Genomic DNA, 25585 nt, shown 5'->3' with positions numbered 1-25585 from the left:
GGATGAGAGAGCATGGAGCCGGACTGCAGCGGATTAGAGGCGGACGGGACACAAATCTGGTGGAAGTCCTGTGCAAAACAAAAACACGACGTAATGAAGATTAAAGAAGTTTTTCTTTTTTTAAAGGAACAGAAGGGGAAACTCATTCTTCTTACCTGTGTGAGTTTACAATTATTCATTTTAAAAAATAAATAAATGTGTACTTCCAGTTTTGGATTTATTTCCATATCTGCAGGTGTTATTTATATTCCTGAGACTCATCTCATCTCCTCTTCTGTCTACCAATCTCTGCAGGTTTAATTAATCACCTGATGATTGTCGCAAATTCGTCTCAAACCACTTCTGGTCTTGATGCAGCTGAGGTGACGTATATATCCCACTAATGCCTGTTGATGCATACCCAACACATACTGAGGAACATATTTGAGGCACTTTGCCGCCATCTAGTGGTCAGAGTGAAAACTACACCCGGTGGACGAGGGTGGAAGTGTTAGCTTGGCAGTGCGCATGATTTTGGTGGCTCAACTCAGGAAATTTTCCTAATATGAGGTGAGTTTTGATAAAATAAAAGTACATGCCAGCTTATTGGTTTCTTCTACTGCTGATATATCAGAAAATAAATGTTACGAAAATTGTGGACGTTATTTGCAGATTTAGCTTTGTCACGTTTTCGCGGCATTAGGCAGTCATGTCTGCAAATGAATAATACTGCATTGAGGTGCAATATCGTATAAATTGGAATGCCTGTGCATATATTTCAAATGTTAATTAATATCCATAATTATTGTAAGATTCAAAGGGTTTTTTGTCATGTGCATAGTCCACATTAGTCCACAATGAATACAAAGTACAAGTATCAGTATAAAAGGTATAAACTAGATAAATGATAAGTAAAGGAACTATGCAGTAATAGAATATAGACTGTGTACAACTGTATGTGCAGAGTTAGTGTGCAACATTGAAATATGTGCAAATCAGACTAAAAATAGCATGCTGGGATATAAATGTAATTTCTGCCCTTTTTGTTTTAGCAGAACTAAATGGATGCAGCAACTTTCTATGGGAAGTGAGCTGGTAGACTTCAAACCAGGGTTCCACCAGTCCAAAGTGATGACAGCTGTCTCAGTGACAGTGACAATAGTGATAAAGACTACAATAGCAGCATCAATAAAACAATCTATACACCTGAGACTGGAGAATATGTTTAATTACAATGATACCCAATTATGCCTAATGTCGCTAATTTGCATCATACCTAAATTATTGTCTATTGTATGTGCTATATTCAAATGAACAATCTCCACTTAATTTAGCATCTGCTTGAATGCAAAAACACAAATAATACTTTTTTTTTTTAAATCATAAAACAATTCAGGCAGTACAGGGCTCCCCTCCTCCTCCATGAGCTGTGTCTAGATGAACTCTCTTGCTGTTTCCAACTTCTTGAGGCTGACCAGAGAGACCAGTTATCTGAGATCAGTGCCAGGATTTCTCTGATGGACACCACGTTCTGTTTCAGCTGTGGAGTGCCTGTCCATCTGTCTCCTCTGAGTCTCAATTTCACTGTATCTAGGAAGTCACACTTAAAGTGGCTGACATTAGTTTTACTCCTGCATTATGAAGCAAAAAGGAAGCTAACCTACATCATGATGCTAATCTGTGAAACTGTGAATTTTCTTTGTCAGATCTCTCTGCAGCACAACAAGGACTCACCTGCTTTCTGAAAGGAGTTGGGATTGACTTCTTACTCTGTTTTTGTAGTAATATTTACTTTTTTGGTGTCATGCAGAGACAGGAAGAGGAGGGCAAAGGAAGTGCTTAGCACGCAGCATAGATAGCGGGTCAAATGGGTGCCACTGCAGCAAGGACTGCTTTGGTTCTGAATCAGAATCAAACAATGAAACTTGAAGAAGTGGATACAACAATGAAACAAGACGAGTAGAAAAAGTGTCCTGTCAGGCTGTTAGACGGAGATCCTGCAGCTTTCAGGAAGATGACTCTGCTGACATGTGAGGTGATACAATGAATCAAAAGGTTTCTGGCATTTTCAAATTCATATTTGTCTCCACATAATTCAGGGTCTTAAAGATTCCAGCATTCACTCAAACCGTGAAACCAGAAAAATGTACGAGGCCAAAGGTTTTTCGGACTTTCACTTGAACTATAACGTCTGTGTCACATACTTGATTCTGATTTGTCAAAACCCCTAAAAAAACATAATTTGTTCTAAATCAAACGGCAAAATAAGGGCCCGTATGCACGTCCAGCCATTACACAAACGGGACCATGAGTCTTAAAGGTGACATATCATGCAAAATTGACTTTTTAATGGTTCTTTACCTGAAATATGTGTCCCTGGCATGTCTACAAACCCCCCGAGAATGAAAAAAATCCATTCTGCCCCTGTTCTGATTTCTCCACCTTTCTGTAAATGTGTGTGAAATGAGCCGTTTCAGACTTCAGTGTTTTTGTTACGTAACAACAATATCCGGTCTGTCACGGAGTCAGAGCTCGGAGCTTGTTCAGCCCATAGACTGTATAAAATAATACTGAATCCCTCCTCTGTTTTTCATTACCTGCACAAATGTGTGCTAACAAGGAGCTTAGGAGGGAGGCATGCTAGTTGTAGGCTGTCTTAATAAACACAAAGGTCGGTTTTACTCCCCACGTCTGCAGATTTGAAGATATAGTGGATGATTTTTATTTGTCATGGATAAGTGCTAGCGCTAATTAGCATAGCCACATAGCTATATGTTCATAGCTGTAGCTGTAGCTGTGTACCAAGACACACGTCGACATACTGACAAATAAAACAACAAGAAACACAGAATCTGTGACCAATCCTTCAGAAAAGGTCCCGCTGTCTTTCTGGCAGAGGTCGGTTTTACTCCCCACGTCTGCAGATTTGAAGATCTAGTGGATGATTTTTATTTATCATGGATAAGTGCTAGCGCTAGTTAGCATAGCCACATAGCTACATGTTTGTAGCTGTGTACCAAGACACACGTCTACATACTGATAAATAAAACAACAAGAAACACTAAATCTGTGACCAATCCTTCAGAAAGGTCCTGCTACAGGCGCCTCTCCATCAGGATCAGATTCAGAGGGTTGAAGTAACGCGATCTCTGAGCAGCCGTGTATATTCAGCCAACATGTAAACATTAGATCAACGTGCTGGAGAGGTTAGGCACATCCACTTCCTGAGGGGGCGTGGTCAGAGAGAAAACAGAGTGTTCTGAGGAGGAATGAAGAAGAGGACTTTTCAGACATGCCAAAATCTGATTTCAAAGTGTTTTTTTGAGCATAAACTTTAAAGGCATGTTTTGGGGACCTCTTAAACCAATATATATTGATGAAAAAAGCGTGATATGTCCCCTTTAACACACCGTTATGGAACGGCCCATTTGCAGCCGTAGCGTTAGCTGCATGCACGACTGCCAGTTAACTAATTGCACCATGAAAGCGAGGCTGGTACAAAACGTCATTTGTCCAGGGAACCTTCTGGAAAACCTCTATCCAACAAATTCAAACTGTGCATGCCTACTACACATAAACAACAATAAACATGGTGAGTGGTACCGGTGTGACTGAGAGAAGATCAAGAAGAAACAATGTTTCAGAGGAAGAAGAAATGGACATGTTATTAGAAGAATCTAGAATGAACAAACAGCTGTTATCAGCAAGTCAATCCTCAAAGAGAACAAACAAGGAGAAAGGGAAAGTTTGACTTCAGATCTTGAACCGGGTAAATGCTTGTGGTGTTTCTGAGCGCACAGTAGATGTTCGGATGTTTACTATTCTGCCCTCCGAACAGGCATGCCAGGAAGCACACAATGTTTCGACTCGTGTTTTGTCTATATTTGTTTAATTTTAAACCAATTGACCACAGGTCAAAAACCTGAAAACAATAAATGCATAAAGTATTACAATATGTTACTCTCATACATCATGCAAAACAACAAACTGAAAAGAAGCCTTTAAAGCCCAAAAGTGTAGCAGAGCTGACATGAATAACCACAGTGGACTACATCACCCAGGGTGCTTAGCTTTCACTGAGCGTGCGCAGAGCAGCTCTCTGCCGCTACGATAGCCTACACGTAAACAGTGCTCATAATCTACACGTGTTGCTCAAACAAGGCATTATACACAAAAGAACCAATAACCAAACATCAACCCGGCACTGCAGTGGACTGTACAAAGACATCTGCTGTCATCACTGCCAGCTGCCGGTGTTAAACAAGTGCTCCGCCCGGCTAACGTCATTAGCCGGACGCTACAAGTTATAGATTACAGATTACAAGCCGGTACCCTTCAATGCAGCAACCCACACTAACACCGTGTGGCAACACTAAGGTACACACATATCCGGACATCATTAGGCAGCGCTGTGACTTACCAACGGGCTGTGCTCCTGACGATGGATCAGGTGAAAGTGTTTAACCTGCAGTGGGTACGCATGCGCATAAGTAGGGGAGAGTGGGGTAAGATGAGCCAATTTTTACTTATGTTGCTCTCTAGGCTAGAAATAAATAGACAGAAGTACACTTAAAACATATAATATATTTCAGGATGTTTCCTATCAATTGCAATTGTAAAAATGCTTCTAGTACAAAGAACCCTGAAAATATGACTTCCAAAAAAAAAGTGTAACTGTGGCTCAACTTGCCCCAGGTTAGGGGTAAGTTGATCCAAGTCAGTGGGTAAGTTGAGCCATCATGAGGTAAATTGACCTTCTGATTTTTTTAGTTTAAACCTGAGCCATCTCGACCTAAAACAATATAATTCATACTATCAAGATATAAGTTAGCCTTTGCAGACTTTCAGAATCATGTAATTTCATGCACACCCTACCTGCTAAACCCTTTTCGTTCCAGTTATTGGGTACAGGAATGTTGTTCCTCTCTGCTAGTTCTAATGCCAGTTCACAGCATTTCTTTGGAGTAAGGCCGTGGAACTGCTCAGCTAGCTTTTTTATGTGGTCTGCTAGATCCTTCTCCACCTCCTTTGTGAAGACCCTCTTTGCTTCTGCTGTTCCACTGTACCCTACTGATTTTACTTCCTTTACCTCCTTCTTTTTTATGTATCTCCGCAGGGTTGACCTGTCAACATTTCTGTCTTTAGCCACTGATCTGATGGATTTTCCACCCTTGACATCAGCTGCTGCTCTCTCCATCTCTTCAAGGGGTGTTGAGCCCCGGTTGGTCTTTCTTTTGTAGCTCCTTGGCATGATAGCTTTTCTAAAATGTTTAAAACCAAATCAGGTGTGTCATTCTACACTGAAATACAGTTTTATGCTTCAGAGACTTTACTTAACTTCAGTGCATGGTGGCGAGGTAAATTGAACCAGTGGCTCAATTTACCCCACAGCATATGGCTCATTTTGCCACATAGACGCCATTTTGGAAAAAACAGCCTAGCTAAGCCATTTGGGCTAATCTTTAGCTAAATGCTTCACTTGGTTTTATACGTTAGCAAATCACCAACATGCATAATATGCATTTTTAGACCTATATACATTTGCTTTGAAATAATATTCATTATAGCTGACATGCAGAAAATTTACTTCGACTAGTAAAAACATGTTTTTTGTGAAAAAAAATACCAACCAATTGTCCCATGTGCTTCTCTTGAACAGTGCCAGGTACAAATGATGGGTGCTTCCTGAATTTATGGTCACATGACAACAAATGTACACAGTTGCCTAGAAACAAGGGGTGGATCAACTTACCCACTGGCTCATCTTACCCCACTCTCCCCTACTACAGCGAGAGACGCTTACCTGCAGGAGTCGCGCATGCGCACAACATCACAACAACACAATGTAGTGCAACACAAACAACACCCTGACCCATTCCCCTCACTAAGTGACCCAAAGTCTTAACAGTAGACCTACAAAATAAAATCAGCAACATGAAAGCAGCTTTGAGCAACAAGCACCGCCACCAATGGGGAACAGGTGGGGACTAAACGTGCTTAAACTTTTTTTTAAAAATATTTTATTTGTAACTTTTGTAATGTAACAAGACAAAACAAATACAATCAAACAGGGGCTCAGACATGTGAAATGAAATAAAATAAAATGTATAATATGAAAAATAAAAAATAGACAAATAAATTAATAGAAAACGTGAAGAAAATGTTAGTTGAGAAATTATTTTAAATAACAAAATAAACAAAGAGAAGTAATAAAATAAATAGAAATACATATATACACATAAACACACATATGCACACACATGCATACGTATGCATACACACAAATAATGTAGAGAGAAAGCAGAGAAAAAAAACAACAACATAAAAAGACCATACAAAGCTGCCAATTAAGATGCATACGCTGGAGGGCTATGCATCAAGTCTGCATATATAAAGAAATACTCCACTTTCATCACACGTCAGCCTCATCCAAAAAGGCAAGGAACGGGCTCCAGATAGCTGAGAATGTCTTCAAAGAGCTAGATTGCAGGAACCTTAGTCTCTCCATTTGTATGACTGACGTCATGTTAGAAATCCATTCCTGAAAAGAAGGAGGGGATGGGGACTTCCATTGCTTCAAAATAAGTCTCTTGGCAACTATCATCCCCAGTGTTAGTGATCGTCGCACAGAGGAGGAGAGATCCTTAGTGGACTGTGAACAGCCAAAGATTGCAAGTCCAGCTTCTGGCTGAAAGAGTCTTTTATAGGCCTTAGAGAACCAGTCAAATACCTTGGACCAAAAATCAGTTAGTGAAGGACAAAACCAAAAGGCATGAGACAACCCTGGTCTTTAAACATGAAGATAATGAAGAAGTGCAGAGACTGAAGAAACTGCAGTTCCAAAAGTGTCCACTTGAGGCTGGCTCCCAAAGGAAGGAATCCTCATCAGCTCCTATGTTAGTTTGCCCCGCTTTACAACAAAGTTAAACATGTTTACAGCGAGGTAAAACAACAGTTCAGAGAATTATTTATTCATTAACACTTTACAGCCAGTCTATGCCACCGGGGATCAGCACCATGGTATCGGACCCTTGTGGTGAAGAGGGAGCTGAGCCGGAAGGTAAAGCTTTCAATTTACCAGTCGGTCTACGTTCCAACCCTCACCTATGATCATGAGCTGTGGGTCATGACTGAAAGGATAAGATCGCGGATACAAGCGGCTGAAATGAGTTTCCTCTGAAGGGTGTCTGGGCTCGGCCTTAGAGATAGGGTCAGGAGCTCCGACATCCGGAGGGAGCTCGGAGTAGAGCCGCTGCTCCTCCGCGTCGAAAGGAGTCAGCTGAGGTGGTTCGATGCCTCCGGGCACGTCCAACTGGGAGAAGGCCCCGGGGTAGACCCAGAACGCGGTGGAGGGATTATATCTCCCGCCTGGTCTGGGAACGCCTCGGGATTCCCCAGGAGGAGCTGGAAAGTGTCGCCGGGGAGAGGGATGTCTGGGTCAATTTGCTTGGACTGCTACCCCCGCGACCCGACCCCGGATAAGCGGAAGAAAATGGATGGATGGATGGATTAACACTTTACAGAGGGTGGAGTTTGATTGTTAAAAACGCACCCATTGAGACAGCCCTTTCTATGCCTAGCGTTGAACGACTAGCATCAAACGAGCATCAAGATGCAGCTCTTCCTGCGTTCCCAGAACACTCACACCCTTGAGGTGACCGGACAGGAGACTGTCGGACAGATCAAGGCCCATGTCCAGGATCTGGAGGGTCTCCTGGTAGAGGATCAGGTGCTGTTGCTTGCCGGTTGTCCACTGGAGGATGATACCTCCCTGGCATGCTGTGGTGTCACAGAGCACTGTACCTTGGAGGTAGCTGGCAGGCTGCTGGGAGGTAAGGTTCACGGCTCTCTGGCTCGTGCCGGCAAAGTCAGGGGACAGACCCCCAAGGTTGATAAGCAGGAGAAGAAGAAGAAGAAGACCGGCTGTGCAAAGCGTCGCATCCAGTACAACAGGCGCTTTGTGAACGTTGTGCCCACCTTCGGAAAGAAGAAGGGACCCAATGCTAACTCCTAAGTGCTCTATGCCATAAAGGAGAAACCAGTTCATCCCTCATCTGTTTTTTTTTTTTTTTAACAAGTTAAATGTTATCTTTCAGTACAGAATAAACCATTTGACTTGGACAAAGTGAAAAAAAAACAAAAAAAAACAAAAAAAACGCACCCATTAAGATAAAAGAAAGGGTATGAGTAATTGCCACAGTGTCAACAGGCAGAGGTGAAATGTGTAAGTTTGTTTCTCAGACATTTGACTCGGTTATGTTTGAAGATGAGTCGATGTCAAAGAGAAGAAGGAGAGCTCAATGAGGACAGAAACATCAACATCAATATTCATGCAGAAGTCCTGTTCACCTCGTCTAACGTTAGCTTCAATGCTAATGTTACCTTTAATGTGATTTAGAACAAATTAACAGGATCAGGTTTGAGATTTTGGTAACACTTTACAATAAGGGTCCCTTAATTAGCGTTAGTTAATGCATTATTAAGCATTAATTAACAGTTTAATAATAGTTTAATAATCGTTATAATGTATTACCTAACATTAACTAACACATTAGTTAATGCATTAATAAGCAGTTAATTAATGTCCACTGCTCAGAGTTAATTAATACATTATTAAGCATTAATAAAAGTTACAAAACTTAATTAGTTAACCATTAGTGAATGCTTTCTGGACCCTTATTGTAAAGTGTAACACATGCATCACTTAAGTAACACATTATAAATGCTAAACTGCCTCATAAGCATTACTTAACCATAATTAAGCATTAGTGAATGCTTTTTGGACCCTTATTGTAAAGTGTAACACATGTATCTCTTAGGTAACACATACGCTGAAGCAAAATGAGTTGAAATGTAGTTGAAGCAACACATATAAAGAATTCAACACATTTTATTTAGAATAAAACAGATAATCACAGATAACATCTCAACTGGCACAGAGAAGTACGGTGGCCCTGAGAGCTCACAGCACTGCAACTTAAGAAAACACATGCAAAAAGACAAAACACAAGCAAATTAAGAAAACATCTTCATCAATTTGACAACACATGCGCAGCATTTAGAAAACGCTATGCAAAGACCACAACACAATACATTAGAAAAACGTGCTGCAAATAGACAGCAACACAACAGAAGTGTTTCCAGAGGACACTTAAAAGTGATGCACACGCTTATGCTTATGCTTATGAGGCAGTTTAGCATTTATAATGTGTTACTTAAGTGATGCATGTGTTACACTTTACAATAAGGGTCCAGAAAGCATTCACTAATGGTTAACTAATTAAGTTTTGTAACTTTTATTAATGCGTAATAATGTATCAATTAACTCTGAGCAGTGGACATTAATTAACTGCTTATTAATGCACTAACTAATGTGTTAGTTAATGTTAGGTAATACATTATGACGATTATTAAACTATTAATTAATGCTTAATAATGCATTAACTAACGCTAATTAAGGGACCCTTATTGTAAAGTGTTACAGAGATTTTAAATGTTGAGTAATATAACAAGTGTGTTGAAATGGTAAAGATTTGTATTTGTGTCAATGGAACTCTTTCAGCAAGACATCAAAACATTTTTGGATTCATGTGTATTTATTAAAAAAAACATGTTTATTCAATTGATTTTAAACTGAAACAATATTAGCCTGAAATGTAAAACTTTAAGCAGCAAATGGACCAGACGTGTGTCTTCTGTGTCATCAGAGTGTGTGTGGAGCATTATTTCATGCAGTTTATAACATCATAAAATGAGCACGACGCTGCGATCTTGCCAAGGAGTTATTGTTTGCATTATGTTTCAACTGACTTGAAATATAAACCATCATAACTCTGAACATAAAGATACAGAGATGACATGCTAAAAAAACCTATGACCTGTATAATGACTGTCAGGTCTGAAAAGTAGATGTCATGAATGTTGATATTTTCTCCTCCGCCTCCTGTAAGAAGGAATGTAATTTATCAAACGCCCCAGGCTAACATTGTGAGCGCACGGCCATCAGTGTGTGACGACTGACAGCTGTGACTGCTGGCCACAGACTCTGATGAATGCCAGTAGAAAGTAGGTAAGCCGGCCAGCATCCGCGTTCCACTTCATTAGTTGTTCCCCGCATTCACGACAATGGAATAAACATGATTTTCCTGCAGGGTGCAGCTAATTAGCTCATGTTGCTGCCAGCATTTCTTTATGCATTTTAGCATTACAAGGATGTCAATTAGAGGAAGAGCAGCAGAACACAAATGTTATCGGTTTGAAGTTCAGACGGTGAGTCTGGAAAACAACATGAAGAGATACAGTGGGGTGCTTCTGAACGAGGAGCTCAACCCCCGACTAATGTGACGAGTTTGAACTCAGCTGATGGAGTCTGCAGCTCAGCTTTGGATCATATGTCATGTGTCTAAGTAAAACATGTAGCTCTTTGAATTATTCAGCCTCTGAGGCCAAGGAAGGAAAACTGTTAGTGACTCAGTGACTCAGAGTTAATGAGGGTAACAACCTGTTGTTTTTCTCCACTGTCACTTGGAGGTATACTGGCATATATAACTGGTTTAAAAAAAGGTTCTGGCATGTGTTGCCATTGTGTTGGGTTTAAAGGAGTTCAGCATACAATCAAGTCCCTCAAACAGCAACATGTACCCCGCTACAGGTTTTTAGGACTTGAATTATTACCTAGCTCTATCACATACTTGATTCTAATTGGTCAAAACCCCACAACAACCGTAGACATTTCTAAACCAAATGGAAACATCCGGTCTTGAAACAGGAAGCCAATGTTAATTTGCAGAGACTGAAGACACTGCAGTTCTTCAAGTGTCCACTTGAGGCCGGCTGCAAAAGTAAAGGAATCCTCATCAGGTCCTACGTTAATCTGCCCCACTTCACAGAAAAGTTAAAGATGTTTACATGGAGGTAAAACAAGTGTTTGGAGAATGTAGTTCATTTATTTATTTATTCATAAACACTTTACAGAGGGTGGAGTTTGATTTTGAGTTACGCAGCCATAAAGATACAAGAAAGGGTCAGAAGAAGTGCTGCAGTGTTAACAGGCAGGATCATTATTTGATGTTTGGTTTTTATATTTGATGGGTTTTCTTATTATTTGATGTTCATGTTAGTATTTGATGTTTTTATAGTTGATGTCTATTTAAATTATTAGAATTTTTTATTTTTGATGTTTCTTTAAATTGTCTGAAGTTTTTTATTATTTGCTGTTTTTTATATCTGATTTTTCTTTAAATTAGTTGATGTTTTTCATTATTAGATGTTTTTCATTATTTGGTGTTTTTTATATATGATGTTTCTTTAAATGATTTGATGTTTTTCAGTTTTTGTATTTTTTTATATATTTGATGTTTCTTTAAATTATTTGATGTTTTTCATTATTAGATGTTTTTCATTATTTGATGTTTTTCATTATTAGATGTTTTTCATTATTTGATGTTTTTCATTATTTGATGTTTTTCATTATTTGATGTTTTTCATTATTAGATGTTTTTCATTATTTGATGTTTTTCATTATAAGTTGTTTTTCATTATTAGATGTTTTTCATTATTTGGTGTTTTTTATATATGATGTTTCTTTAAATGATTTGATGTTTTCCAGTTTTTGTATTTTTTTATATATTTGATGTTTCTTTAAATTATTTGATGTTTTTCATTATTTGATGTTTTTCATTATTTGGTGATTTTTATATATGATGTTTCTTTAAATGATTTAATGTTTTTCAGTTTTTGTATTTTTTATATATTTGATGTTTCTTTAAATTATTTGATGTTTTTCATTATTTGATGTTTTTCATTATTTGGTGTTTTTTATATATGATGTTTCTTTAAATGATTTGATGTTTTTCAGTTTTTGTATTTTTTAAATATTTGAAGTTTCTTTAAATTATTTGAAGATATTTAATTATATTATTTTTGTTTCATTATTTGATGTTTTTTACATTGGATTTTTCTTTAAATTATTTGAGGTTTTTTATATTTGATGTTTTTTTATAGCTGATGTTTCCTTCACTAATTTTATGTTTGCTATATTTGATGTTTTTAAAGTTGTAAGTATTTAAGTATTTAATGTTTTTTTAATTATTTAATGTTTTTTATAATCAAGTTTTTTTTATAGCTGATGTTTCTTTAAATAATTTGATATCTTTATATTTGATGTTTTTTTATAGTTGATGTTGCTTTAAATTAATCAATGTTTATTATATTTCATGTTTTTTTATTATTTAAAAAAATGTTTTTATAGTTGATGTTTTTTTAAATTATTTGATATTTGTGATATTTGATGTTATTTATATGTGACAGGTTTTTTTTATTATTTGAGAATTTTCTTTAATTATTATTTTATGGGTTTTCAAAGGTTTAATGTTTTTTTAATTATTTAATGTTTTTTATAATCAAGGTTTTTTATAGCTGATGTTTCTGTAAATACTTTAATATCTTTATATTTGTTTTTTTTTTTATATTTGATGTTGCTTTAAATTAATCAATGTTTATTATATTTCATTTTTTTTATTATTAAAAAATGTTTTTTTATAGTTGATGTTTTTTTAAATTATTAGATATTTTTGATATTTGATGTTATTTATATGTGACGGTTTTTTTTTATTATTTGAGGATTTTCTTTAATTATTATTTTATGTATTTAATTTATTGTATTTCAAGTCTAATTCTGAGGCAGAGGTGAAATGTGTCAGTGTCCGTCTCAGGCTGGTATTTATGTTTAAAGGCTTGTTCATGGTGTGATGTTGTCAGACTCTCTTAGAATACCTTGCAGCTGTATCATCCTGTTTTCACACACAGGTAGAAAGTGTTCTCAGAGGATTCTTCTGTTAGTCATCCAGACCCCAAAATAAGCCCAACAAGGTTAAAAACAGACGAGGCCTGTAATACAGAGGAAGCAGCTGCTGCTTGGAGCTTTGTTTTCAATCATACACATCCTAATGTTTCAGAAAGACACAATGCCCTGGAGTCATGTATCCAAACAGTGGGTTTAAATACAGTATCAAGTACAAATAATGACACAGTAGAACCATGTTTGTGTGAAAATGTAATGTTTTACTGGAAATAATGTCCTGTTAAATGTGATTTTCTGCATCACTTAATGACTTAATTGAGGTCTAAACCTGTGACTCAGGTGTTACTTCATCCAACATGTTTTACATCAACCCTGAAATCTGCACCTGTTTCTGTAAAGAAGTGACCGAAAATCTTAAATGAATGTTCTCCGGTGCTTGAACATGTCGTTTTTTAAAAGGTGTGATGATTGGAAGGTAAACGGCTTCATAGGCGCAGCCATGATTAATGTGATTAAAGAGCCACCCGCCTGTGTACTAGAGTCCCACATACACACATCCTCTCCTGTTCTCAGTGAGACCAAGAGAAGGGGAGACAATTCACAAATCAATCTTTATTTATAAAGCACCAAATCCCAACAAACTTTCTCCTCAGACTCTTTCCAAACAGAGCAGGTCTAGACCGTACTCTATGTTCTATTATTAACAAAGACCCAACACCAAGACAGGATCAGATCCAGTCCCATCTTACAGACAGGACTCAGTCTGATCTCATCTTAATCCACCATGAGCAGAGCACTTTGCAGCATTTAGCAAGTTACAGTGGCAAGGACAAACTTCCTTTAACAGGCAGAAACCTCCAGCAGGACCAGACTCATGTTAGACACACATCTGCTGAGACCGTGTTGGAGAGAGGGATAGAGGGAGATGAAGAGAGAGAGAGAGAGATGATAGTGGTGAGACGGATAGTAGTAGTTGTAGCAGCCGGAGTCTGGAACATCCACAGCAGCAGAGATCCAGAGGAACCTACGAGACAAGGGAGCTCAGGGACTCCAGGAAGGTCTATGGTTAGTGACTTTAATGGGACAGGAAGAGTTAAAGTAAGAGACAGGCAGAGAGAGGAGAGAGAGGGAAAGACAGGATCCAGCAGTCTAAGCCTATAGCAGCATAACTAAGAGCTGGTCCAAGCCTGATCCAGCTCTAACTATAAGCTTTATCAATAAGGAAAGTTTGAACTCTTAAAAGTAGAGAGGGTGTCTGCCTCCCGGACCCTGACTGGTAGATGATTCCAAAGGAGAGGGGCCTGATAACTGAAGGCTGAGATTTGGCAGTCTTGTTGCTCATGGTCCCGTATCCTCCTGTAGGTCATAGAGAGGCATCAGTATTCATTTCAGTCTGAAGGTAAAACACAGACACGGTTAGGAGAAACGTGAGCTCGAGCCAGTGACATCACCACCAATCACATGTGTTTGAATTAGCATGGTGACTTTCAGCTGAATGCTTCTGTGGTTCTCAAAAGAAGACTTCTTTTATTTTTACATTATGATGAAAAACTGTTGCAACCTCGCCTACCACAGACACATCCGATTGGGAGTCGACACTTTGCAGAGTCAATAATTAAAACAAGACATTCCCTGTTAATTGAAGTTGCATCACTCTGCAAATGAGATGCAGCTCTAGAACACACATCAAGAAGATTATCTGATAAAAGAGGCCAAAGATGTGATCTGCGGCTGACGTGCTTTGGTTTCAAAGAATAATCTCTATAGAATCATCGAAACATACCATTAAGGATTACAGCTGCAGACAGCACTGATCACCTTCACAGCAGTCAGTGAACTACACTTTTTTAAAGATCAGCTGAGAGCAGGCTGTTCATTACCAAGGTCATGACTGTGAGAAAGTCACTGCTAACTACTATTGGATTATTCTAAAAGCTCTTTGTGATTGTCATGAACAGGCAAAGACACGAGGCGTTTTTCAACCGCAGGAACTTTATCCCGGAACTACGGGTGTTTCGACCGGTGGACCCAGGGTCTAAATTGAGTTCAGGGGTAGATAATCTCCCCCCTGAAAAGCTCCTGCTAGGGGGGTAGTACTTTTCAAAGGTCCCAGAACTTTCAGGGGGCAGGGCCTGCTGAACGTGTCTGATTGGTAGATTAACCTCAGTGTTTTTATTCCTCCCTCCGTCCACAATAACATCACACACATCTGTGATTCACTTGATTTCTCTTTCTGTCATTAGTTTTTATTTGTTCTATCTTTTTTGTATGTGTGTGTACTTTTCAAAAGAACAAGCTGTGATTCTCTTGATTTAGCAGCTTGTAACAGTAGTCTTCTCTCAGCCCACCGTGAATGCGTCTCTCCTCCCGGTGTTCCGGTTTTAAAAGTGACCCTGTAAACTGGAGACCTTCAGCTGAACGTGTCAGTGTTTGTGGAGTTTACACAGCTGTTGAAACACAGAGGGAGTTCCTGGGAATGCAAACTAGTTTAGTTTTTATTAAGATTTCAAAATATCCTCATCAGATATTTAATGATCGTCTAAAGACGTTTATGAGGGATGCATCCGGCTGAAAGTCTCCAGTTAACAGGGTCGCTGTTTAAACCAAAACACCGGCCGATCTCTGCCACGGCTTTTTGAGTTCAAAAGGATTTTAAAGGCGTGTTGAAACGTCTTTGCTACTCGCGCTTATCTCCTCTCACGTGTTGATTCAGTGAATCCATCTGTGATGAAACAGACCAGCTGAGTCTCTTCATGCTAACAGGCTAACTGTTGTGTTGCTCATAATGATACCTGCCTGTCCGTCTGCTTCTATGGTGTCATCTGTGATGAATGGCATTCCTCTTTGTTTTACTGCCCTCTACTGGTCTGGCGGTGTAGTGCATTTACTTTATTCCCCCTCCATACGTCACTGGCCTGATTTGCACAATTTTTTTATTTTTATATATTTTTTTAATTTATTTGTAAAGGGACCATGTACAATATTTAACATAAATGTCACCATCTGATGCATTGTACCAGAGTTAGCTTAAAGCTAATTTACATCTGCAGTCCCTTGGCAGGTCACAATTAAAACATCACATTGTAAAAACACTTGCTTGCACACACACAAGCGCACGCGCACACACGCACACACACGCACACACACACACACACACACACACACACACACACACACACACACACACAATCAAACAAACAAACAAACAAACAGTATGTATATTAAGTTAAAAGTATCAAATCAGTGGTTGCAGTGTTGAGTGTCCTTTAGCAGACTTTTCAGTTTGGTTTTGAAGCTGCTGAGAGATTCACTGTTCTTAATGTCCTCAGGTAAGGTGTTCCACTGAGTTGTGGCTTTCACAGAAAAAGCTGACTGCCCAAAGGCAGTACGGCGAAAGGGCACATTGCAATTTCTGAACGAAGAGATTCTTGTTGATTTAACGGAGTCCACTGACCGAAAGTTGATAAATTGACGCAGCGGAGGCGGGGCCAGGCCATTTAAAATCTTATACACAAGACACACATTTGAATACAATTTAAAATTCTCAAAGCTCAAAAGATGATGTTTCTCCAGTATCCTACAGTGGTGGTATTGCATTGTTTTTTTGTCCAATATTTTTAAGGTTTGTTTATACAGAGAGTGAAGTGGTTTAATGACCGTCTCCCCAGCCTGACCCCAGCATGTGATACAATATGACAATCTGCCCGGGACTTCAGCCCACGGAACTCTTTGTTGAAATGCACCTGGGCTTCTGTCCGGTGCACAGGTTGATCCCCGACCAGTTTCACAGAGCTGTAGTGAAATACACTCAGACTGTGCTCCACTCACTGGGACGGAGTTGTTTGCTTCAGACTTTCAGATTTACAAAAACATCCAGAAACCTTGAAATGAAATGACTGAAGAGCTATTTGTCTGCTCGAGCTATGTGCATCTGCATGATGTGGAAGAAGAATAAACACACATCTGTTATGTGTATCTGGAGATGTCCCTCAATTAAAATCCCAGTTTAATATTATCAGACGAGGAACACAAACAGAATGACCTTTAACTCACAGCAGCAGATCTCATCGCTGCTTCAGGTCCCCTGCTCCCCATGGCTGATTTTATTTTCTAACCCTCCACTTTAGTGGTCCCTGGAAACACTGGGCACTGCTGTGAATCACCTCAGTCTTGTATCACTTGTCATCACTCTGGTCTCTGCGAGTCCAGGTCAAGCTGTGATTACCGGGGGCAGCTGAGTGTGGTTCTGTTGTACCCTCACCAGCGCTGATGCTCTCTCTGTGGACGCTCCCCAGGGCTCGGAGACCTTTTACTTCCTGCAGTTCGAAGCTCCTGTGCAACTGGTGTTAACACCAACTCCCCTGGTGTGCTGGGCTTCCTGTTGATAGCTAGCTAAGGCTATGGACTGGAGGACAACAGCTTGCACGCTTACTTCATAAAGCCATAAAGTTTAGTTAATGTGCAGTGATGATAACCACATACTCACAGATTTGATGCAGTTCATGAACTCTGACCTCAGCTCAGCCGTGATCTCAGGTGGAACGTGAGCTCCTGCAGCAGAATGAGGATGGTTATGACATGCAGCTTTAATCCTAGATTATCAGTGAAGAGCTGTTTGAGCTCAAAATTAAGTTAAATGTCAACAAATACTTCAAACAGACTGTGACAAACTAATAACAGTCATCAAAAAAGGACTGACAATCTTTTACAGTTGTTTCTAACTGCAGCTCTGACCTCTCTGGCTCACTTTCTTTCAATCCATCACCATGCGTTCTCACATGACAGCAGATCAGAGCGAACAGATACAAGCAAACGACACACAATGTCGGTTTACATGACTTTAAATATCTTAATAGCTTCAAACTCTGACAACTGTGGTTTTAACACGTTTAGAGCTCAGACATACAGAACAAACAATCTGGATCCTTCCTGAAGCAGTGACAGTGAGACATGCTGCTATGAGGAGCTTGGCTGCCATCTAGTGGTCACATTAGGATAGCACAGGTTTCAACACTAAAAGGCCAAAAGCATGTGTGCCTTCATGTTGATTCTGACTTGTTATTTTTGCAATAAAACTGATTGCACTGTTTGTTTTGATTGATCAGATAACTGGTGAACATACTTCTTATTAATGTATCTACTGAGTTAGATCTGTTGTGTTTGAATAAACAGAAGGGAACAAAACACGGCAGATACAGGGCACAGAGGTTGTTTGAAACATGGGCTCTTTTTTTACACATAATTTGGGGTCCAAAGGTGCATTTCCACCAAGAGTTCCTAGGTCTTTTAGCCCCTAGAACTACTTTCCCCTGAACTAAAAGATTCCTGTGCCCCCATTGTTGTCTGCGTTTTGACTGCGGGCTGAAGTCCCGGGTAGATTGTGTAAATCAGGCCAGTGATGTATGGAGGAAAAAAAAGTAAATGCACTACACCACCAGACCAGTAGAGGGCAGTAAAACAAAGAGGAATGCCATTCATCACAGATGACACCATAGAAGCAGACGGACAGGCAGGTATCATTATGAGCAACACAACAGTTAGCCTGTTAGCATGAAGAGACTCAGCTGGTCTGTTTTAGATGGTGCTATATTTCATCACAGATGGATTCACTGAATCAACACGTGAGAGGAGATAAGCGCGAGCAGCAAAGACGTTTCAACACGGCTTTAAAATCCTTTTGAACTCAAAAAGCCGTGGCAGAGATCGGCCGGCGTTTTGGTTTAAACAGCGACCCTGTTAACTGGAGACTCTCAGCCGGATGCATCCCTCATAAACGTCTTTAGACGATCATTAAATATCTGATGAGGATATTTTGAAATCTTAATAAAAACTAAACTAGTTTGCATTCCCAGGAACTCCCTCTGTGTTTCAACAGCTGTGTAAACTCCACAAACACTGACACGTTCAGCTGAAGGTCTCCAGTTTACAGGGTCACTTTTAAAACCGGAACACCGGGAGGAGAGACGCATTCACGGTGGGCTGAGAGAAGACTACTGTTACAAGCTGCTAAATCAAGAGAATCACAGCTTCTTCTTTTGAAAAGTACACACACATACAAAAAAGATAGAACAAATAAAAACTAATGAAAGAAAGAGAAATCAAGTCAATCACAGATGTGTGTGATGTTATTGTGGACGGAGGGCAGAATAAAAACACTGAGGTTAATCTACCAATCAGACACGTTCAGCATTACAGGCCCTGCCCCCCGAAAGTCCCAGGACCTTTGAAAAGTACTACCCCCCTAGCAGGGGCTTTTTAGGGGGGAGATTATCTACCCCTGAACTAAATTTAGACCCTGGGTCCACCGGTCGAAACGCACATAGTTCAGGGGTAAAGTTCCTGCAGTCAAAAAACGCCTTAAATGATCAATAGCCGGAACACAACAGAGTGGATATCCAGTGGAAGTTAACACATTGACAAGAATAGAAACCTATCAGATCTGGTGCTGTGACCGAGCAGACACAGATTTGGTGGAATTTGGCTGTTAAGGTGTATACATGCCGTTTCCAAGTACTCCAAGTTACATGTCTGGGATAATATAAGAAAATAAGATGTTGTTTTTCAAAGTAAAAGCTGTTACATAACTCCACTGATAGAACTCAGGAGTTGCAGGTCCACTGCTGCCTCGATAAGTTTGTCTGATGGAGTTTTTGTGTTGTTGTTTAATGATCAGTTCTGATTCATCACAATACTTCTGTCTCACACAATTTCTGCATCACCTGCTTCCTCCTGCAGCAGCAGCACCATGGGGTGTGTGGCCCTTAAAACTCGTGAGGTGAAATGTGTTGACGTGCTGCTCACCTACATTTAAGCAGTTTTCTGTCTTTTGTTTGCACCTTTTCTTCTACCTCCCCTCATCCCATGTATTCAACTAAAGTTTAATCAAATCATAAAACACTACACAACATACTATCCTTTCATGAGACTGAACACAAACACACTGGAGCTTATCAGGCAGTGTCTCTACTGACCACTAGAGGGCAGAGCTGCACATCGTATGAATCTGTCCAGTCTGGGTTTACAACACAGGAACATGTTCGGTCACAGTTACATGTTGATGTGTTTGTGCTGCTCTGTCTGTGAGGTTGCAAAGATTGAAAGAGTTACTTATGAAATAGGATCACCTCACAGTTAAGGCAGTTTGGAATACATTCAATAATCTAAATTAAAACACATGTAAAACACTCATGCAGTTCATGCACATGGTCTAAATGGAGAGTGGAAAAGCTCTGTGAGTCCTCCAGAGTTATGAGATGTTAGATATTTTATTATTGACTTTCATTTGCTCCAAACTGCAAGTAATGTAGTTATGCTGTTCTCAAGTAATGCTGTTCTCAAATGTTAAATCTAATCCAACAAATCTGCCCCCAATCTCTACCTCTCAGGGTGCTCAGATTGCGTTTGTAACTCAGTACAGGTATCTTGGCATTCTGATTGATGAATCTCTTTCTCTTAACTCTCGTATTGAGCAGCTGGACAAAAGACTAAAACTGAAACCAACTTCCTGACGGACAGGAGACAGCAGGTGAGGCTGGGGAGCATCAAATCCAGCAGCCGGACCATCAGCACTGGCTCCCCACAGGGATGTGTTCTCTCCCCACTGCTCTTCTCCCTCTACACCAATGACTGCACCTCAGGGGACCCCTCGGTGAAACTCCTGAAGCTCGCAGACGACACCACCGTCATCGGTCTCATCCAGGACGGAGACGAGTCTGCTTACAGACAGGAGGTGGAACAGCTGGCTCTCTGGTGTAGTCAGAACCATCTGGAGCTGAACCCGCTCAAGACGGTAGAGATGACAGTGGACTTCAGGAGAAGCCCCCCCCCCACTCCCCCCCCTTACCATCCTGAACAGCACTGTGTCTACTGTGGACCCTTTCAGGTTCCTGGGATCCACTATTTCCCGGGACCTGAGGTGGACCTCCCACATAGACACAATCAGAAAAAAGGCCCAGCAGAGGATGTACTTCCTGGGTCAGCTCAGGAAGTTCAACCTGCCCCAGGAGCTGCTGATCATGTTCTACACCTCCATCATCCAGTCTGTTCTGTGTACCTCCATCACTGTCTGGTTTGGCTCTGCAACCAAACTAGACAAACACAGACTGCAGCAGACTATAAGGACTGCAGAAAAAAATCTTCAATGTCGACCTGCCCCCCATCCAGGACTTGTACCGGTCCCGGGCCAGGAAACGGGCAGGTAGCATCACCGCTGACCCCTCACACCCTTGACACAAATTCTTCAAACTCCTCCCCTCCGGCAGGCGCTACAGATCACTGTGCGCCAAAACAACCCACCATAAGAACAGTTTCTTCCCCCAGGCTGTCACTCTGATGAACACTAAACCATAACAGTGTCATACCTGTCAGATAAATACTCTCTGTAAATATACATGTAGATACACAATGCAACAATTCTCAAGCAGAATTCCATATTTCTATTTTTTGTATTATTTAACTTCTATTTTATAATGTAAAACTACCTCTGCAACTCACCACTGCACTTTATCATATTATTTTAGCCTGTACATATTAGTCAAGCCTATTTGTTGTTTCTTTGTATTTATAGCTGATGTTATTGTTATTATATTTTTATTTTATTTTTTATTGTAGTTCTTATTCTTATTCCTATTCTTATGCCTTGTACAAAGAGAGCACAGTTTACTAAAGTCAAATTCCTTGTGTGTTCAAGCATACTTGGCGAATAAAGCTGATTCTGATTCTGATTCAGATTCTGAAACTGGGTTTTTATTTTAGAATCAGATCCTGTCTTTCTTTTCAATCCAAAGGTAGGCTGGTCTCTTCCACTTTTCTGTCTGTGCTGGATTATGGTGACGTCTTGTATATGCACGTCTCCTCTGAGATTTGACATGCTCTGGACTCTGTTTATCACAGAGCACTGAGGTTCATCACTAACTTTACAGCACTCACTCATCATTGTTTTCTTTATGAATGTGTTGGTTTATTTATTCTTCATTTAAAAAGGACCCTGCATATGAATTAATACCAAAAGGCTAGTTTACACCCGTAGTCCCTTGCCAGATGTTAAAAAGAAAAGAAGAAAAGAAAAAGTAGGGGAGAGTGGGGTAATGTGAGACACCCCTTGTATCTAGGCAACGGAACACATTTGTGGTCATGTGACCATTATGTTTTCAAGCCCCTCCCATTTCCCCTTAGCCATGAAGGAGAGGACGTCATGGTGCTGTGGTAAGCAGGTTTTTTTCACAAACATATTTAAATTTTCTTGCTGTCAACTTAATCAACGTTTGTGCCAAAGCAAATTGATTCAGGTAGAAAAACTTATATCATACATGTTGATGAACTACAAACATTTAAAACCATGTGATGATGCTAGCTGAAGATTAGCCTGAATTGCTAAGAGAGGTCGTTTTTTCTAAAATTGTGGCAGTGGGGTAAAGTGAGACAAATGATGTGACAAACACCATGAGGCACAAGTTACGTTTAGTCTTACACATATTTGAATGTGACATTACATTAAATATGTTTTATTTTTATGTCATAAACCAGGGGTGTCAAACATGCGGCCCGCGGGCCAAAACCGGCCCGCCAGAGGTTCCAATCCGGCCCTCGGAACGACTTTGCAAAGTGAAAAAATGACAGAGAAGACATTAACTGCAATTTTTCAAAAAAAGTAACTACTATTTCAAAATTGTCCTCTGGGGGTTGCATAAAATCATAGCACTGAGGGAGCGCACCTGAACAGCGCTTTTTTATTACCGGGACTTTTTTTTCTCAAAGTGAGAAAATAGATTACTTGCTGTTTGCATAATTCAACAGCTGTTTTTGTAGAAAGATGGTTCATTAAATGTGAACATTTTCAGAATGTACTTGTACCTTTTTGCACTAAAACAAAGGGAAAATTTTGAGTTGTCGTTATTTATAGGTTATTATGTTGTGATTTTACTGGTCCGGCCCACTTCAGATCAACTTGGGCTGTATGTGGCCCCTGAACTGAAATGAGTTTGACGTCCCTGTCATAAACATTGTCGAAAAGCCATCATGCCAAGGCAATACACCAGGAAGACAACCTGGGGCAAAACCCCCCTTGAGGAGATGGAGAGTGCAGCCGCTGAGGTCAAGGAAGGGAAGAAGTCTATAAGAGCAGCTGCAAGGGATAGAAATATTGACAAGTCAAGCCTCTTAAGATTCATAAAGAAAAAAGAGAAAGGGGAAGTAAAATTAGTAGCCTGTTGTGCAGTAGCTGAGGCAAAGAGAATATTTACAGATGAGATGGAGGAGGAGCTCGCCAAACACTTGAAACAGCTAGCTGAACAGTTCCATGGCCTTCCTCCAGTTAAGTGAAGTCAACTGGCATTTGAATACGCAGAGAAAAACAATATCCCTGTCCCTGCCAATTGGACAAAGACACAATGTGCAGGTAGGCTAGGGTGTGCAAGAGATCACATGATTCTGTAGGTTAACTAAGGCCAACTGATCTTGCCCCAAACCTAAATCTTATTATAATGAATTGTCTACTTTAGGTGAAGATTGGTTTGGCAGCTTCCTAGCACGTCGCCATCTCTCTGTCTTCTAATCTAGGTGGGTCTAGTCCTGTGTTCTGAGTCCCAGGCTGTTCTAGCTGGTTCTGATTGCCCTTTGCTCTGACCCCCAGACACTAACTGGCCTTAAGGGTCCTGTGTTCTGACCCCCAGACTGTGTTCTAATCTAACATGTTCTATCTGTCATTTGAATGTTAATTAAAACATTTTGAATAATATTATGTTGTATTTGATTTTGTTCAGAGTTACTTTCAAGTGTTTAGAAAAAAGTGTGCTTAATTGACCAAAGCCCGTGATTCTGTACTAGTCCAACATTAGTTCTGGAATGTGTGGTTGTCAAGCTAGCTGTCAGGATTCTTACTGTTACAACATGTGTTGTTATAGTTGTTTCAGAGTGGAAAAGGGAAGTGGATCAGTTTACCCCCTGCTGGTTCACTTTACCCCCTTGATTTCTCTGGCCTGTCTCAGTTTACCCCTAAGCTAAACAATTTAAGGAATGAGACATTTTTACATGATCTTAATTCTTAATGTGATGTGGTGCAGAAGTTCAGCTCATTTGGAAGTCTGTTTCTGAACATTGACACACAGCTAAACTTAGCTGGACAGTTAGCCTGCTCCAGAACAGGGTTGTTCAGCAGCTTAGGTTATCATGGTCACTGAGGGGGGATTCATGTAAGCAATGGTGATGGATTCATGGTTGGAGTCCAGCTCCATGAGATACCCCCCATTCATATGTGTGTTTCCCACATGTGGTTTTTGTTTGTGTTGGAGTGTAACTCAGGTAACCGTGTTTTAGTCCAACAAACAAAAACTGACTCTAGCTTAAAGTTGGAAATACACTATGAGTCAAAAGTTTGGAAACACCTTCTCATTGAAGTGCTTGTATTTATTGTAATGATTGTAAACACTGTAGATTAATACTGAAGACATCAAAACTATAAAAGAAAATATATGGAATTATTGAATGAACAAAAAAGTGTTAAACAAAGCAGAATCTGTTTTATATTTTAGATTCTGTAAAGTAGCCCCCTTTTTCCTTCATGACAGCTTTGCACACTCTTGGTATTCTCTCAGTCTGCTTCATGAAGTGGTCTCCTGGAATGGTTTCTAATGAACATGAGCCTTGTCAAGAGTTCATTTGTAGAATGACTTGCCTTCTTAATGTGTTTGAGACCCACCACTCTACCGTCCCTTCATAATTCTTTACACCCCATTTATGGCATTTTATCCTCCCTCTTCATCACAATCAACCCTCATCTTCATCCTTCCCTGCCGTCACCTTGTCTGTCTGTGACATCAGGATGGACAGTCATCTGTTTGATGGTTTAATCGTCCCTCAAAAATAAGAAAAGGAGAACCATTCATGTTGTTTTTTGTTTGTTTTAAAAAGGGAATCATTTTATTTTAGAAGGTTTAAGAGTTTCTGAGAAGGTGGGTTGGGTTATTTGATTATAAAGGTTAGACAAAACAGATGATAATAATGAGGTCAGTTTGACACAGAAAGAGAGGATTAAATGGCTTCAGTGTAGTAAACCATCCTCCTCCTAAAACCTTAGATCTGCTCTAACTCCCCAGCTCCCAAGAGGCCGACCGTCACAAGCAGCACCTTTGGCTCGCTGGCAGTCGAACCAGCGGATATCTCTCATATCTGTGGACTGGCACTATCTCTCAGAAGCACAGCGCAGTTTCCAGAATGAATTTGTGCAGAGCTGAGAGCACCTGAGGCTCAAAGGTGTCAGACTGCCAGCAGCTCTGCTGGTCCTGGAGTATCTGGTGTGTTCAGCAAGTCTCAGGATGATCATTTAGGAACATAATGAGTGAATGACTCAATCAGAGATCCTGTGGAGGAAAGTTTCTCCAACTTTAGATTAATTTCTATCCCCAGAGAATTCAAACTCCTCCTCAGCATTTCCTCTAACCCAGTATAAATGTCAGGTTTACTGCAGGAACTGAAGCATAAGTCAGAAAAAGTGCTGATCAAAATATTAGGTATCATCTATTTCTTGCAGTTTCGACAGAGGACAGGCAGAGAAGACATGCAGCAAAAGGTTGTGACAGGGAGTCGAACAGCTGCAATGAGGACTGTTAGCCTCAGGACATTGGGAACATCGCCAGTCACACCCGCACCTCTGATAAGCATTTTTAATTTACAGATGGATCTTAAGATCCCAGCTTGCGCAGATGAGGCTGTAATTATTGCAGAGTTAAGGCTGATTTATACTTCTGTGTCTCTCCTACGCAGCAGGGGCTGACACAGACATCAGCACCACATACTTGTGCGTGGATG

At 40.0% G+C, this 25585-nt stretch overlaps 1 protein-coding gene across 1 annotated transcript; it reads left to right on the top strand.

Annotated features, from left to right (window-relative positions):
* The first annotated feature begins 7543 nt into the window (after positions 1-7543).
* LOC117826637 (ubiquitin-like protein FUBI) lies at positions 7544-8074 on the top strand. The gene has a single exon (XM_034702839.1). It carries the CDS (start codon positions 7592-7594, stop codon positions 7991-7993), a length of 402 nt encoding a protein of 133 aa, XP_034558730.1. The 5' UTR covers positions 7544-7591; the 3' UTR covers positions 7994-8074.
* Positions 8075-25585: the final 17511 nt, after the last annotated feature.

Source organism: Notolabrus celidotus, chromosome 15 (assembly GCF_009762535.1).
Source record: "Notolabrus celidotus isolate fNotCel1 chromosome 15, fNotCel1.pri, whole genome shotgun sequence".
Classification (NCBI taxonomy): Eukaryota; Metazoa; Chordata; class Actinopteri; order Labriformes; family Labridae; genus Notolabrus; species Notolabrus celidotus.
The sequence above is the reverse complement of the archived record's forward strand: the minus strand, read 5'-3'. Positions and strand labels throughout refer to the sequence as shown.

Bases quoted from the DNA above. Each gene is read 5' to 3' on its own strand.
- LOC117826637 (XM_034702839.1), top strand. From the start codon at position 7,592: ATGCAGCTCTTCCTGCGTTCCCAGAACACTCACACCCTTGAGGTGACC.